This window comes from Malaya genurostris, chromosome 2 (assembly GCF_030247185.1).
Source record: "Malaya genurostris strain Urasoe2022 chromosome 2, Malgen_1.1, whole genome shotgun sequence".
Lineage (NCBI taxonomy): Eukaryota > Metazoa > Arthropoda > Insecta > Diptera > Culicidae > Malaya > Malaya genurostris.
This window is the reverse complement of record NC_080571.1, coordinates 98,288,773-98,305,829: the sequence shown is the minus strand read 5'-3', so window position 1 is coordinate 98,305,829 and position 17,057 is coordinate 98,288,773. Positions and strand designations below refer to the sequence as shown.

Genomic DNA, 17,057 nt, shown 5'->3' with positions numbered 1-17,057 from the left:
AAATTATCATAACTAAGTATTCTTAGAATTTTGAAATTTTGCTTTGCCGAGCCGTAATTGGTTTTTGAAATGTATAGACGGTTACTGTTTCGTTCCACGGGGATGATTTTATAACTGAAAAGTAGTGTTTGTAGCAGAATTTCACAAAGAATCTGATAATGCAACTCAAAATTATAAAACATTAGCTAGAACAACCGAAATTTGAAAAAGTTTACATAAACTTTTCTGCATTTTTTTTATTGCTTGCGCGCTGCTGTTTCGCATTGAGGTGGTGTGAGAAATGCACGGTGGGCACGGTGGCATTATATCGTGAGCAAAAATTACATATAAAATAATGACGCGAATTTATGCAGCATTGGGTTTTTTGTTGAAATAAAAACTAGTTGAATACAATAAAATGGGTATTGTAAGATATCGTTTATTTTATAAGTAACTGTCATTTATAATGCTAATAATGTGCAATTCTGTTGAATTCAAAGCATTGCAAGGTCTTGGTATTACATTTATTGTTGAATATGACCATTTGTTTCAACAGACTTCGCAGACAAGGAGTGGTGGAACAGTAATGGGAGAATACTGAATCCACACCAGGAAAATGTCTGGGTATGGAAGTCTTAGAATTACATTCCTTTTGAGAAATTTGGCCTTTCTGATTTAACAGACTTCGCAGCCGACTCATAGCATAGCTTCGATTACATGGCTAGTGCTACGATCCTATTGACACAACAGAAATAATACTTTCTACTTATTCGAAGATGATAATGAAAGTCAATTAGAATGGAATATATTGGCATTGAATGTATTCGATAAGTAAATTCGACCGCGCTCTATCATGCATGTCAAGTAAATACTTTTACGTAAATTCTATCTCATCGGCGGGAAGGGCCTGGTGAACGACTGGCAAAGATATCAAAAATACTTGAATGTTCTCTTGTCTTCAATCGTTCTTTTGAAGGAGAATCCATGCTTGCTACTAAACTCAGGCATATACATGGTTAGCAAGTTGGTCAATACATATACATATAGCCTCATGTTAGTCATTCATAATTACTCATTATTTATAGCTCTAGTGTAAGAGTAATCACTAACAATAACGATTGAATTAGCATATATTCAAAGTGTAAAAGATTCGAAAATCCATTACGTCCAGTCTTTTTTACAAGTCAATATAACGGATATATATCATTGCCGTTTCAACCTTCCGAGCGAACAGACGTGATTTGGATTTACTGCGAAAGCATTGAAAACCAGTTGTGTGTGTGTGATAAAGTGGTCGGACGATATTGTGTGATAGACAATAGTGCTTTTTCCTCTGAGAGGTTTTTTTTCGCATTATATAATAGAACAGTGCCTTATTGTGAGCGGTCGATCGAAACGGTACCGTTAGCCGGTTATTGTTCCGCCGATCAAGGCCAAGTGTGCGGATTATAAACAAGCGGCCATTGTTCCCTGTGTCGATTGTGATCGAACATTGAAGTGAAGTGATACCGTTAGTCCATACAAACTATAAACAGTTTATTTGTGCCTTTTCCTCGGTGAGGTTTTTTGCACCTTCGCACCGAACCGTTAGCTGGTGCTTTGTGCTTTTCCTCGTAGAGGTTTTTTGGCGACCGTTCCTTGCAACTGTACAACAAGCTAAGTATTGCTTTTTTTCTTTATTCTGCCCTTATTACAGTTTATTGTTGCATCCCTCTTATAATTTACCACTTGCCTAAATATAACCTCGTGCTACAGTAAGCACAATGAGTCCTCCCCCTCCAGACGAAGAAATGAAGACAGATCCTAATCCGCCTGTTGTTGACAGTAATAAAACCCCCCGGATTAAGGAATATTCCGATGAACCCTCGCTATCGACCGGTCCATATGTGGTGTACTTCCGGACCAAATCTAAAGATAAAACATTGAATTTATTGACATTAAATAAGAACCTGACGTCACATTACCCGACTATCACACAAATAGTAAAAATGCGCTCCGACAAACTCAGGGTCTCGTTGACCAGCTTAAAGCAGGCTAATGAGATCGTTCGAAATGAGCTCTTTACGCGGGATTATCGCGTATATGTACCAGCCCGCGAAGTCGAAATAGACGGCGTGGTCACAGATGCAGGTTTGACTTGCGCAGATATTCTTGAGCACGGGGTTGGCGGTTTCAAAAACCCCTTACTCAAGAATCTGAAGATACTGGATTGCAAACGCTTGCATTCAGTATCGATCGCCGAGGATGGGTCAAAATCTTATCCTCAATCGAACTCGTATCGTGTGACCTTCGCTGGTTCGGCTTTGCCAAATTATGTCCTTCTGGACAGGGTTCGTCTACCCGTACGTCTCTTCGTGCCGCGGGTTATGAACTGTACTAATTGCCAGCAATTAGGACACACAGCCTCCCATTGTGCGAATCGGCCTCTTTGTTCGAAGTGTGGAGAGCGTCATGCGGATGGCTCTTGCGGAAGAGACATTGAAAAGTGTCTCTACTGCAGTGAGGGTCCGCATGATCTCTCAGCATGTCCCACCTACAAATTGCGTGGAGATAAGCTAAAGCACTCTTTGAGGGAACGCTCCAAGCGCACATTTGCAGAAATGCTAAAGAGTGCTACACCACCAAGCCCATCTGCAAATCCCTATGCTTGCTTGTCAACAGACGAGTGCGATTCAGACGACCCTCTCGAAGGCACATCTTCGGCCATCCCTCGTAGCAACAGGAAAAGGAGAAATATTTCCTCTCATAAGCTACCTAGTAAGGGTTCGAAGGTTGCCCTTGAGGGGCCTCCAAAAGTAACAGCTAATGGTAGTGTTAGTAAAACACCGAAGCAAAGAATAGCTCCTGATCTAGAAAAACTGAGATCTGATAAGGAGTTTCCAACACTTCCTAAGACAAACAAAAACTCAATTGCCCCTAAAGACCAGTCAAAGAATCAACCAAATGCTGGATTTATTAAATTCTCTGATATAGTGGACTGGATTTTTAAAACTTTCAATATCTCTGACCCCTTGAAAGGTATTTTGATGACCTTTGTACCCGTAGCTGAGACGTTTTTGAAACAGTTGACTGTAAAATGGCCCCTTCTTTCAGCGATTGTATCCTTCGATGGCTAATTTATCCAATGAGGTCAAGGATTTGATCACTGTTTTACAATGGAATTGCAGAAGTATCATCCCAAAAATTGATTCCTTCAAACATTTATTATATACCACGAATTGCGATGCATTTGCATTGTGCGAAACTTGGTTAACTTCTGAAATATCTCTCAACTTCCACAATTTTAATATTATTCGTTTGGATCGAGAAACCCCCTATGGAGGAGTACTTTTGGGAATCAAAAAGTGCTATTCCTTTTATCGAATTAACCTCCTCTCGATACCAGGTATTGAAGTTGTCGCATGTCATGTTACAATCAAAGGTAAGGACCTTTGTATTGCTTCCATCTACATTCCCCCTAGAGCCTCGGTTGGGCATCAGCGGCTCAGTGATATCATAGAACTCCTTCCCGCACCAACGTTGGTTTTAGGATACTTTAACTCACACGGTACGGGATGGGGTTGTCTTCATGACGATAACAGATCAGCTATGATCCATGATATTTGTGACAACTTCAATATGACAATATTGAATACGGGAGAAATGACACGGATTCCTGCACCACCAGCAAGACCAAGTGCGCTAGACTTATCCCTTTGCTCGACATCGCTACGGTTGGATTGCAAGTGGAAGGTAATCCCCGATCCCCACGGTAGCGATCATCTACCTATCGTAATTTCAATCGCCAACGGATTAAGACCATCGGAGACAATCAATGTTTCGTATGACCTCACACGAAATATTGATTGGAAATATTACGCAAATTCGATGTCTGAGAAACTGGAAACAACACAAGAACTTCCTCCGGAGGAAGAGTACACGCTTTTGGCTGGCTTGATTCTCGACTCCGCGATTCAAGCTCAGACGAAACGTGTACCCGGCGCGAAAACTAACATCCTTCCTCCCAATCCGTGGTGGGACAAAGAGTGCTCCTCACTGAACGCGGAAAGATCTTTAGCATTCAAAAAGTTCAGAAAATATGGAACACCTGATAATTATAGAAATTACGCAGCGCTAGATAAGCAAATGAAGAACTTAGTTAAAGCAAAGAAACTAGGTTACTGGCGACGGTTTGTTGACGGATTAACAAAAGAAACATCGATGAGCACTCTTTGGAACACAGCCCGACGAATGCGAAACCAAAACACCACGAACGAAAGCGACGAATATTCCAACCGTTGGATATTCGATTTCGCTAAAAAAGTATGTCCAGACTCTGTTCCGGAACAGAAGATCTCCCGCGCTGCGACATCAAATACAAACGAAACACCGTTTTCGATGGTAGAGTTCTCACTTGCGCTCTTGTCATGTAACAATAAGGCCCCGGGGTTAGACAGAATCAAATTCAACTTGTTGAAGAATCTGCCTGACACCGCCAAAAGACGCTTGCTGAATTTATTCAACAAGTTCCTCGAGGGTAATATTGTCCCACACGACTGGAGACAAGTGAGAGTTATCGCCATTCAAAAACCTGGGAAACCAGCCTCTGATCACAATTCGTATCGGCCGATTGCTATGCTTTCCTGTATCCGGAAGTTGTTCGAAAAAATGATTCTCTTCCGTCTAGACAATTGGGTCGAAACTAATGGCTTTCTTTCAGATACACAATTTGGTTTCCGCAGGGGTAAAGGAACGAACGATTGTCTTGCGTTGCTCTCAACAGAAATTCAAATGGCATTTGCTCGTAAAGAACAAATGGCATCAGTATTTCTAGATATCAAGGGGGCTTTTGATTCAGTTTCTATAAATATCCTATCTAAGAAGCTGCACCAGCATGGTCTTTCGCCGGTTTTGAACACCTTTTTATATAATCTATTGTCCGAGAAACACATGTATTTCGCACATGGTGATTTGTCGACAATACGATTTAGCTACATGGGTCTTCCTCAGGGCTCATGCTTAAGCCCCCTTTTATACAATTTTTACGTAAAAGATATCGATGAATATATCAACACATCTTGCACGCTAAGACAACTTGCCGACGACAGCGTTGTGTCCATTATAGGATCCAAAACTGCCGATCTGCAAGGACCATTACAAGATACACTCCACAACTTGTCCACGTGGGCTCTTCAACTTGGTATCGACTTCTCTACGGAGAAAACTGAGCTGGTTGTATTTTCAAGGAAGCGAGAACCAGCACAACTACAGCTTCAACTAAGGGGTGAAACCATAGCTCAGGTCTTCACATTCAAATATCTCGGGGTCTGGTTCGACTTCAAAGGCACCTGGGGATGTCATATTAGGTATCTGAAACAAAAATGCCAACAGAGAATTAACTTTCTTCGTACAATAACCGGATCATGGTGGGGTGCCCACCCAGGTGACCTGATCAGGCTGTACCAAACAACGATATTGTCCGTAATGGAATATGGATGCTTCTGCTTCCGATCCGCCGCGAACACCCATTTCATTAAACTGGAAAGAATTCAGTATCGTTGTTTGCGTATTGCCTTAGGTTGCATGCAGTCGACTCATACGATGAGTCTCGAAGTGCTTGCGGGCGTCTTACCGTTGAAAAATCGATTCTGGGATCTCTCATATCGATTGCTAATCCGATGCGATATCTTAAATCCGATGGTGATTGAAAACTTCGAAAGGCTTGTCGAGCTCAATTCTCAGACCCGTTTTATGTCCTTGTATTTTGATTACATGGCTCAGAATATTAATCCTTCTTCGTTTGTTTCCAACCGTGCTCATTTCTTGGATACTTCTGATTCTACTGTGTTTTTCGACACATTCATGAGAGAAGAGATTCGTGGAATTCCGGAACACGTGCGCCCTCAAGTGGCCCCAAATATTTTTTATAATAAATTTAGAACAGTCAACTGTGAAAAGATGTTTTACACTGACGGATCAAACATCAACGAGTCCACAGGCTTCGGCATCTTCAATCAGAACATCACCGCTTCGTACAAACTCAGTGATCCGGCTTCAGTTTACGTCGCAGAATTAGCTGCTATTCAGTACACCCTCGAGATCATTGAAACGTTGCCCAAAGACCATTACTTCATTGTCACGGACAGTCTAAGCTCAATAGAAGCTCTCCGGGCAATGAAGCCAGGAAAGTATCCCCCATATTTCCTGGGGAAAATACGGGAACACTTGCGAACTTTATCTGAACGGTCTTATTCAATATCGTTAGTCTGGGTCCCTTCACATTGTTCCATTCCGGGAAATGAAAAGGCAGACTCATTGGCTAAAGTGGGCGCATTAGAAGGTGATATTTATGAAAGACCAATCTGCTTCAATGAATTTTTCAGTATTTCTCGTCGAAGAGCACTTGAAAGTTGGCAAACTACATGGAGTAATGACGAACTGGGACGATGGCTACATTCCATTATCCCTAGGGTATCGACGAAACCTTGGTTCAGGAGGATGAACGTGAGTCGCGATTTCATTCGTGTTATGTCTCGGCTCATGTCTAATCACTACACATTCAACGCACATCTTCGGCGTATTGGGGTCATGGAGAGCGGTCTCTGCACCTGTGGCAACGGTTATCAGGACATCGAGCATGTCGTATGGTCATGTGTGGGGTATTGTGACGCCAGGTCTGTTTTAAAGGACTCCCTCAGGGCCCGAGGTAGACCACCTGATGTTCCGGTTCGAGATGTGTTGGCGAGTCGGGATATTTCATATATGTTGCTCATATATAAATTCCTTAAACACATTAATATACAAGTGTAATCTGCGTTAGTTACCCCTGTTCCTCGACTGATGCTAAGAAGAAACTCCACCCACAGGTTCGACACTAACATCCGCCCGAATCTCCCCATCCCTCGTCTGTCCACCATCTTCATTGGAACTAACAAGATCTTCCTGCTGTCACTAAATTTTCTGCTTCCCCCTCCCACGTTTTTTCACCATCTCGATGTCAACTAATTAGATCTTTGTCGTTCTTAGTCATTTTGTTCCCATATCCCCTTTTTACTCTGTTCTCCGTAATATTTACTTCTCTGTATATATTTCTTTTTTTTCATTTTCCTCCGTAACATCATCATCATTGCCCACGGACGGCCGCTGTAGTCTATGAGATGAATATGGGCCACCCGCCTGGTATTCGTAGCCTGGGGGTGTTCCCCGCGAACCCACACGGACAGAAAAAAGCGGCTAATACCAAGATACTTACCAACGTGTTACATTCAGTACGCCGGCCGGTGCCGATTGCCAGCTGAAGGCGGGATCTGCCAAAGTCATTACATTATCTTAATATACTATCCTAGTTTTAAGTTATTTGTTAATTAAAATTAGAAAAAGCCCTTGGCATCTTAGAGCTTAAGCAGTGTGCCTTAATAAATTATATAATTGAAAAAAAAAAAAAGTCTATATAACGAACCCACTGCGCTCAATCATTGAAAAAAGTTCTTGTTTCTATGTGTCCGTTTTTCTTGGTATGCTTTGTGCGACGGTTCGTTCAACTGAAGCGGGTAAAATTTTGCGCGCATTTTATGACGCTACATTTCACCTTAAGGGCTGATGCCAGCGTGTTTTGGGGCGCTTTAGAGGGCTGTTTTCACGGTTCAAATCTGATTTTCCCAGAATCGGTGACGAATATCAATAAACCCAACTGACAATCTCTTAGAAAATTGGTTTAGATTATTCTGTGAAAATTTCAGAATGATTCATTGACTTTAGCGGTCCGGAAATTCTTTTTTCTGAAGGAAGAATTGCATAGCTGAAAACGCCCTCTTTCAACTTGTTCATTGAATATCTCGCCTTCAAAAGCATGGATCAAAAATCTATCTTGACAGTGTCTAGATAATTTAATTTGGATGCGATTAGTGCATAAAAACATATATGTTGTCGCGATAAAAATGAAGTGAATGTTATTTTTGTGAAGGAAAGTCGATTTTTATGTACGCACCATTGTTTCTGCTCTTGTATGGTAACGTAACGAAACATGAGAGAGAAATTAAATCGGCTCAGTAAGGCTGCCAAACAAGCGGTAGCTTTATTAGATTTTGCACATTTGCGAGAGAGCATGGAGAGAAATGTAATACGCACAGCGAGCCACGTAGTTTTACGTGATCTATTGGCCGCCTTTAATATTCAGCTCATACTGTTTTGAGTTTTGTTTAGAAACTTTGTTTTTCACTTAGTTGATTATGAGCAATTTTGTATTAACTTAGCAACATTTGCGGGTAGTTTTAGTTTTCTGTTTTAATTAAAAGAAAAGTGCAGCTGAAGCGCATCAACTGATAAATCATGTAGAAAATGGTTTCGTTGTTTCAATAATGGAGATCCCAGTGTTGAAAACAGGCCTCTCTCTGGACAACCAAAAAAACTCGAAGATAAACAGTTGGAAACATTACTCGATCAAGATCCGAGTCAAACACAAGAGGAGCTTGGAAGTGTCTCAACAAGCAGTTTCTGTACGAATAAACCCAAGGGAATGATTCAAAAGAAAGGCAGTTGGGTGCTATATGAACTGAAACCGAGATACATTGAAAGGCGATTTTCACTTGTGAGTCGTGGGACCAAATGAATGTTCAGTACTCTGAGCTACTACAACCAGGCCATACTATAACGGCGATCGGCATAGGCTGATCCGGGCATTACGAGAAAAACGGTCGGAATACAAGCTAAAACATGATGAAATTATTCTCCTGCATGACAACGCTTGGCATCAAGTCTCACAAGTCGTGAAAAACTAGTTGGAAACTTCGGCCAGCCATGCTTTATGCAGTACAAATTTGGTCAAAGTATTGTTCTGCCAGGAAGAAAACGCTTCAAAGGACTCAGAATAAAATTCTGGAAACGATTTCGAAGCGTCCTCCCTAATTTCGGCAAAAATGGCCTGAGAAATGTGAAAAAGTAGTAACTAGCTATGGACGATACTTTGATTAATCTTTGTACTCTTTTTATTTTGAAATAAATACATTTTTAATGGACCAATTCTTTTGTACTCCCAATAGGTATGTGAATTCAAAATATGGAAACTAAAACCGTATAAACAGGGGTCTGGTTATGAACATGTACCGTTTGCGAGTAGGTGTAACCAGGCACGTACCCAGAGGGGGGGGGGGGGGGGGGTGGCAGGGGCTCTGACCCCTCCCGACAGCCGAGAAAAAGAAACAAAAAAAATGTTTGATACAAAGCTAACAGTGTCAAAACTAAATAAAATGGATAATCTGAGTCAAAATAAACGACAATAATAATAAGACACTAAAATTATGATACCGGAAATGAAAGTGAAAGTAGCTGTTGGGCAAAATTGTGCAGATGAGAAAGATATCCTGCTGCTGGATCCCACACATACTTATTTAGGACTGAAAAGACGATCCAATATAGTACGTCAGAGAACAAAATGATTACCTGACAATGGACTGGAAGGGAGACTTAATGAGTCGGAATGCCGGTTTTCTGGGATTGTCATGGTAAACTTGCGGAGGACTACCTCATTGCAAGTAATAGCGTACATTAATGGAGCGATTGAAGACAGAAATCGCTGCGAAAGGGCCTTAAAGTACGCTTCGCTACCATGGTCAAAATCAACGGTTTAGAGTTCCAACTACTTGCCCATCCACTTTATTCATCTGATTTGGCCTCCTCGAACTAGTATCTGTTCCCAAACCTCAAGTCATCTCTGAAAAATCGGTGTGTGTTTCATTTTGGAATTTCAGACCGTAATATGTAATACAATAATCTTCTCTCGGTTACAGTCACAAATCTTATTTAAACACTTATTATTAATAGTTCCAAGGAAAAAGATTAAAATTTCTGTTAAAAACGCCTCTAAAAGCCACACAGTAACATTAACATTATTGTTTTTTATCTAAGAGCCCCGGTTCCGGAATTACAGGGTGAAGATTATAAAAATATTTATACCATGACTGAAAGCGGAGAAATAAAAATACGTAAAATAATTTCTAAACTTGCCTCAAAACTATTCCAATCGCTAGTCATTGTTTGTAGACGGCCAAACAAATAAATTTCGAACCGTCTTAAAAAATGAAATAATTTGGATTCCTCTTTGAAAAAACTATTTCGTTATGATACTAACATAACAGTGAACGACAAGATATTTCCAAACGCTTTTTACGTTCTGCATCAGAAATAGTCTTTGCCTTTCTCATATAGAAAAATTATGCAATCATTTGAAAAACCGACTAGTAAAAATTGTATCATATACTATTCGACTCAGTTCATCGAGCTGTGTGTGTGCGTGTGTTTGTGTGTGTGTGTGTGTGTGTGTGTGTGTGTGTTTTTTTACAAGGTGAAATGCATTTACGCACGGAGTGTGGGACTCTCCACAGGACCACCCAACTGTTGATTGGAACTACCCACTAAAACACCTTGGATCTCCAACCCTACCTCCCCAGCACCACCGCTAAGTATTACTTCGGGGTGGAAGGCTATTGGTGCTCACAGCACCCTCCCCAGATTTATGCAGAATGGGGATCAGCATCCTGCTCTCGAGGGATCGACCAGTTGGTTGACGAGGTCGGTCCAGTGATGCCGGCTGGAGGGTAACCTCCGGTTCACTGGCGCCTCGACGACCCAAAACTGATGCTACGTCGCGGAACTACTCGACTAGTCTCCGCCAAAAGATCTAGTCTACACCGACGGAGGGTTCCCCGACGAGGAAAGTCCTCCCGAACCGACGCTTACGGTACGCGTCTACGACCCGACCGAAAGGATGCCTAAGTCGATCCAATGATTCCGGTTGGAGCGTGACTTCCGGTTCACTGGCGCTCAGACGATCCTAGCGTACCACGCGACGATCTACTCATCTAGTCCCCGACAAAGGATCTAGACTACTCCGACGAAGAGTTCCCCGGCGAAGGAGAATCTCCCGACACCGAGTCTCTTACACCACACGGGACACCCGATGGTGTGTGTGTGTGTGTGTGTGTGTGTGTGTGTGTGTGTGTGTGTGTGTGTGTTTGTGTGTGACTACACAAATCGATAGTCATTATCAGTAGACAACCAAGCAAACCGATTTCGGCTATCCTGGTTCCAGGTTTCCGGATGCATCGGAAATAGTGGAAACACCAAAATGGATCTCACTCACTTTTCTTAGCGATGGTTCAATCGATTTCCACAAACTTAGATTCTAATGAAAGGTTTCACGGTCCCATACGGAATTCCTGAATTTCATCCGGATCCAACTTACACCACTAGGTGGATCAAAACATAGTGGAATCCAAAGGAAACTATAATTTCTTTTTTTAATACGGTTTAGTTTCATTCCACTAACCGCTCAAAAACCAAATTTTCGGTATTCCTAGTTACAGATTTTCGATAAACGACCGAAGTTTGTAGCTATAGAGTCAAAAACAGAAATGTAATTAATTTTTTTTTATATATATTTTATATATATAATTTGAGTTTCTAATGTAATGTACAGCGAAATGATAAGAAAGACTAGTTTTTGTTAAATCATACAAGTTTGAAATGGAATGTTAATTCTAGATCCTATCGAGAAAACATTGTGCAAGAAAAATAGACGACAGCAGAAATACATCAAAATCTAACATATCATTGCCAAACTGGAGAATCAATGGGAGATTCGACAGGTATGAATGATTAGTGCTTGCGTGTGGTATTAGTTCACCAGCTTGAGACTAATATTTGAACTTCTGTTTTATCGGGGAGTTTTCTAGGATGTGTTTCATCACATCCAGCCTAATTCGATTGGCAGAACGATTTCCCCAGATTGGAAAAGGTCGCGGATTAGGAACTTTTTTTGAAAATTGATTTCGTTATTTTAATTTTATCATTCATTTTTCAGGTTTGCCTTTTCGGCAATTGTTACCTGGCAAAGTATGGCTTAGACAAATGTGACTAAAACTATGTATTTTTGCTAGGTGCAGGATAGCTTTTCTTAAAATTTGATATAGCACTGAAGCAATAATAGCTGTCAGTTTTATACGACTCACTAATTTTCGAAACTAATTCCACATCATCTGAAAAAAAAACAGCTAACCGCCAGTTATTTAGATGTGCCATCCACCACACTTGCAAATTCCTTGCTCCAAATTTTAACTAATTTTAACTTCGTAATTATCCACATATCAACGAACAGGGACATCTATATTTAAAAAAGCAAAGCTTTGGTATTACATTCCTGTAGTGGAATTTGACCTTCTGTTACAACAGACTTCGCAGCCGATTCAGAGTGTACAGAACCATTGCATGGCTGGTGCTACTGCTCTACTGACACTACGAATTCTTCCAGGTCGAGACTCGAACATACGACAACTAGTTTGTAAGAGCAGTGCCCTATGCATTGAATCGCCAACCCAGGATAAAACATCTATATTTAAGATATTGTCAAATCTCGAAGTAGAGGCCTTCTCTGATAATTCTAAATATGCGCAGTGCTTTTGCCGATCTTCATTTTCTTAGTCTATTGATGGACGAGATACGGAGATTGGGTAAACTTTTGCGTTTAAACTTCGAAAGTTTGCATGTGAAGCTAAAGTTGCAAATGCACGTACTTAGAGTACGCTATGACCCTTTCGATCTCCTCAAACATCATGCCTACTGTTTAATTTTTATAGTTGCTACTTGGTTGTTAAAACGGCGTCGAAGCAAGAGTAGCAACGTATCACAATTTTGCTCGCTCATCGCGAAAATCCAAACTACTCGCACGCAAATTAGCTGAGATTGATTAATGAGCCAAAACTAACGGTTACTTATATAATACAAATATGCGCAAAACGTTTATTGACCGAACAAAAGGCTGAATCGGGAGGGGTTGAAATCGAACGCCAGATGCAACCTGAAGCCGTTTACGACCGAGCATCGAATTAAGAGCCCAAGTAGCACATGTAACTTGTTCTTAAACAATAAAAACAAAACAGATGCTGCATCACGGTCGCAGGACAAACACGACGAAACAAGTCGTATTATGATGGTAACAATGAAGTCAAAATAATGTTACGAATTGACATTTCATCATATTAAGTTACAATAAGTTCCAATGTAACTTTTCGGTAATATAACTCTTACGACATGCTCGCATAGACTGTTTTTAGTCGCCAACTGGTCACCGTAACAAAATGTGACAATGTTTTTCATTGACAAACTATAAGACAAAGTTAAGTAATGATTTCATATCGGTTACCGTATTCGTTGTGATGCAACAAAGAAATACAATTACAGTGTCGGTTGAAAGATTCCGTACATTATCCCGGACAATAATATTAAATGAATAAGTAAAATAAGTAGAAAATTCCTACAGTTTAAAAAATTGGCTAAAGTCGAATCTGCGCTTAAACACAATTTTTTTGCCGGTACATGTGCGAAGCAAACTTGTTTCGTTTTGGGAAGTACATTCGCACTACCAGAGAGAATATTTCTACACTTTGTCACGGCAGTGTATGCATGGAAAAACTTATGACCAGGGAATGAAATATTAATTGAATTTGAAAATAGTACAATTTTTAATTATTGCGATTGGTCAACTTTTGAGTAGATACAGTGAGTTTAAAGAATATTGAATTCTATATTTTAGCCCTTATTATCTGATGCCAATTTTTCGTTGTAAATATTGAATGGGAAAAACATAAACAAATTGTAACTTGACACAAACTTATATTTTCTGTTTCATTGTGACTGATTTGCGCGCTGAATCAAATCAAATATTCTTCACTGAGAAGTTGTTTGGCCTCCCTTGGTAAGTCGCATAAGCTCCGCCTCTTACGCTTTTCAGGTTACATAGCAGTTATAATGCACGTAGCAAAGTCTTCAATTTGTTCCATTAATTTGTGTCATATACATTACTGTCATTGGAGTGTAATAACGTGTGCTACTTGGGAAACTAGCAGAACATAAAAAAATGAGATAACTCCAATCCAAACTTTGTATGAATTGAACTTGGAATACAGACGTGATTCGAATCTTTTTGACAAACTTGTGATCGTAACTTAACCAGATTAGAAGGGCATTAATACACCACTAGGTGGATTAAGAAGGGTTTTTTATCTTAACGTTAGAGTTATTAATCGAACAGAGGCAGCTGATCTTACTCTTCTTTATGGTTTTAGTGGAGATGAATAGAGGTACCGTTACCTTCGTTTATGGTGTGAACGGCTTTTAGTTTCATACAGGTAAGAAAATTGTAATGTTTATACAAAATGATAACCAAGGCCCCGTTACACCGATAGGTGGACTAATAAAAGTTTTTAAATGTGATTCAACATTCAATTACTGCTATCAGCCACGAATAATTAATGCTTCTTTTTTTCTAAATGTGTATCACTAATTCAACTATCAAATCAGGAGTAACAATAATTGAACCAGCTCTCTATTACACGCGCAAATGTCTGATAAGCAAATTCCGTTGTTTGTAATATTCGTGTATTGCTTATGCTTGAATCATAATCTTGTTCCGTGGTTTCACAATTCGACAATATTATTTTTAGGGGAACGGATTTCGAAACGAGTCCTCTCAAGCATGATGAATAATGATCAGTCGCTTCCTGATACTCGATCGGTTACTATTCTTTAGAAAAAATGAACTTTTCATTCATTTGCTTCATACTGTTCGGTGGCAGAATTATTTTGGCAAACTCGACGACAACTGCATTCAATGACGATCTCTGTCTGAATGGATCACGTGACGATTCGGGAAAGTGTGTTTGTAATTCGGGCTATTCGGAATTTAGGGGAAATTGCTTTCTCTCGATCGTACCGGCTCTCAGTCAGCAATCGCATGTTCGGACGCGATCTAACAACTTCTGTCCGCCTGGATTCAACATTTTAAATGGTCGCTGCGTACCCGTGGTTTGTATTGGAACTTTATGTGGAAGTTCCTGTCCTCCTGGATACATACTAAGAGCAGGATTTTGTGAGACGTCGAATATCCAGTGCCCTTATGATACGAATTGTTTCTATAAACCTCTGCCAGTGAAACCGGAAACCACGGCACCGATTGAAAAGGTCGAGATAGTGCCCCCGTTGCGGATCGATATACCGGTACCGGAGTTCATAGATCCGCTTGATCCGAATGAAGTGAACGAAGCGTCGAAAGAAGTCGAGACGGAATTCGTTCCGGAGCGGAAACCTTCCAACCATACAGTTCCGGTGAAAAATGTTGTCAACAATGTAAATACTGTGCATTCGCCATCGAACATCACAACTCACAACGTGAACAACGTCTTCATTCATATTACGCGTCGAAAGTCGAACGGTGCGATCAAGGCCGTGGTGATAAGAAACAACGAGACGACTGTCTATGACGAGAATCCACCACACGAGGAAGTCAACCGTAGTGAAGAAGTAATTGACGAGTCCATCGTAACGACGGAGCTGCCGAAACCATGTTGCATCGTTGTTTCACCGAGACTTTGTCGAAAGCAGGAACCGGATGAATGGGTTTGCTTCCACCGGAAACACTACCGATGCGGAAGTTTCTGTACTGCTGAAGTGATGTATCTGAAACCTCGGAAACCGCAGCAACTGCGTGATTCAGTGTTACTGATGCCACCGGTCATGGGCTATTCCCCGTTGATGCGTTATGGTGTCTGCAGATGGGGTAAATGTCCGCCTGTTGGTACGCATTGGAATCATCGTCACCTAAAGATTCGTTACTAATTTTAATTTTTTTTTTTCATTTGCAGATTGTTCCGGATGTCTGCAAGGAAGCTACCGGTGTCACATCAAATGCTACACTTATGATTGTGCGCCGCAAGACAACTGCAATTTTATTAATCAAGAAGATTTTTGTGGCGATAATGACGATGAGATTTGCACAGGTGTTGATTAGTTTTGGTACGTTTTGTTGTGAGAAAGTCGAAAAAAAGTACAAAGAATAAAATTCATGGGGGCTTTTACTTAATTCTATGTTACTGTTGAGAATCCGTTTTTGTCTACCAAAGCAATCAAAAGTTTCTTGCTGCTCGAAAGTACAAACGGACCTTTTGACAACTTGATGAAACAGAACAAGTTCCCCGTGAACTTTCTCGCTGCATAGGAGCTGAATAATGTATTCTAGAAGCTGCTTTGGAAGTCCGTTCGGTTTCGTCGTGTGAATTTGGATCTGACTTCCAGTTCTGGAATTTAGGGTAAAATGTGCAAAATAATATGAAAATAAGTACACCAACATTTCTCAGTGATGGCTGAAACGATTTTCACAAACTTATATTCAAATTTTTTACTTTTACATTTACAAGCGCTAGTTTCCAGCCGATTTTCAAAAATAAACAAGTACATTTAAGGATATTCTGTGCTATTTATTTCAACCAGGCTTAGAGTAAAACATTTAAAATGACCATCAGGATCAAATAAAGGCATAGGCTTAAGGCGCCAAGATCAAAGGGGCGCCGAAATTCAGGGATTGGAAAAACGTATTTTTCTTGAATTTTTTGAACGTAGCTAAATTAGCGATTTCAACGCGAGCAAGGTAGACGCTGAGGATTTAAACCATGAAAGATCATTTTTTATGACTTATGACCCTTTGCGGGACGATCAATTAGATATAGAGTGCGGATAAATCACAACAAAATTTGTGTACATCAAAAATGAACTTTGAGCCGGCCCTGGCCATACCCATTTGATACACAAAAGGCAGCTCTTTTTCGGGTCTCTCTCGCAGGTATTTCGCATCGTATTTTTGCTTTGAGTTCATCAATGGTTTTAAATAACCCCTCACAAAAAAAACTCTGATATCGTTAAATTTGGAGAAAAAGGAGGCCACTCCAAATCACTATTTCTTGAGACAACGCGTCCTGGGAAATGCTTCACAAGAACTTGATCGTAGTCATTGCGGTGTGGCAAGGAGCACCGTCTTGTAAATAAAAAAGATTCTGAACGTTTTTCTCCATTTGCGGACAAAGTGTGCCAAAATCCAACGGTAGACAAAAATCCAAAATAGACTGCTTTTTGTGTATTATTCAATATTGAAGCAGGATACATCCAGATAGCGCACCCTGTATCTGTACATATAATATTTTGTGTTTCACGTGGATTATGTCTGCATTCCTTATCCGCCAGTTGAAAATCAAATAAACGACTGAATGCAAAAAGCG

The 17,057-nt window shown here is 40.4% G+C and overlaps 1 protein-coding gene across 1 annotated transcript; it reads left to right on the top strand.

Annotated features, from left to right (window-relative positions):
- The first annotated feature begins 14,521 nt into the window (after positions 1-14,521).
- LOC131432282 (uncharacterized) lies at positions 14,522-15,851 on the top strand. The gene is made up of 2 exons (XM_058598467.1): positions 14,522-15,583; positions 15,651-15,851. Exons 1-2 carry the CDS (start codon positions 14,545-14,547, stop codon positions 15,794-15,796), a joined length of 1,185 nt encoding a protein of 394 aa, XP_058454450.1. The 5' UTR covers positions 14,522-14,544; the 3' UTR covers positions 15,797-15,851.
- Positions 15,852-17,057: the final 1,206 nt, after the last annotated feature.

Coding starts and splice junctions, on each gene's coding strand:
- LOC131432282 (XM_058598467.1), top strand. CDS start 14,545: ATGAACTTTTCATTCATTTGCTTCATACTGTTCGGTGGCAGAATTATT. Junction 15,584..15,650: donor GGGTAAATGTCCGCCTGTTG/GTACGCATTGGA, acceptor TTTCATTTGCAG/ATTGTTCCGGATGTCTGCAA.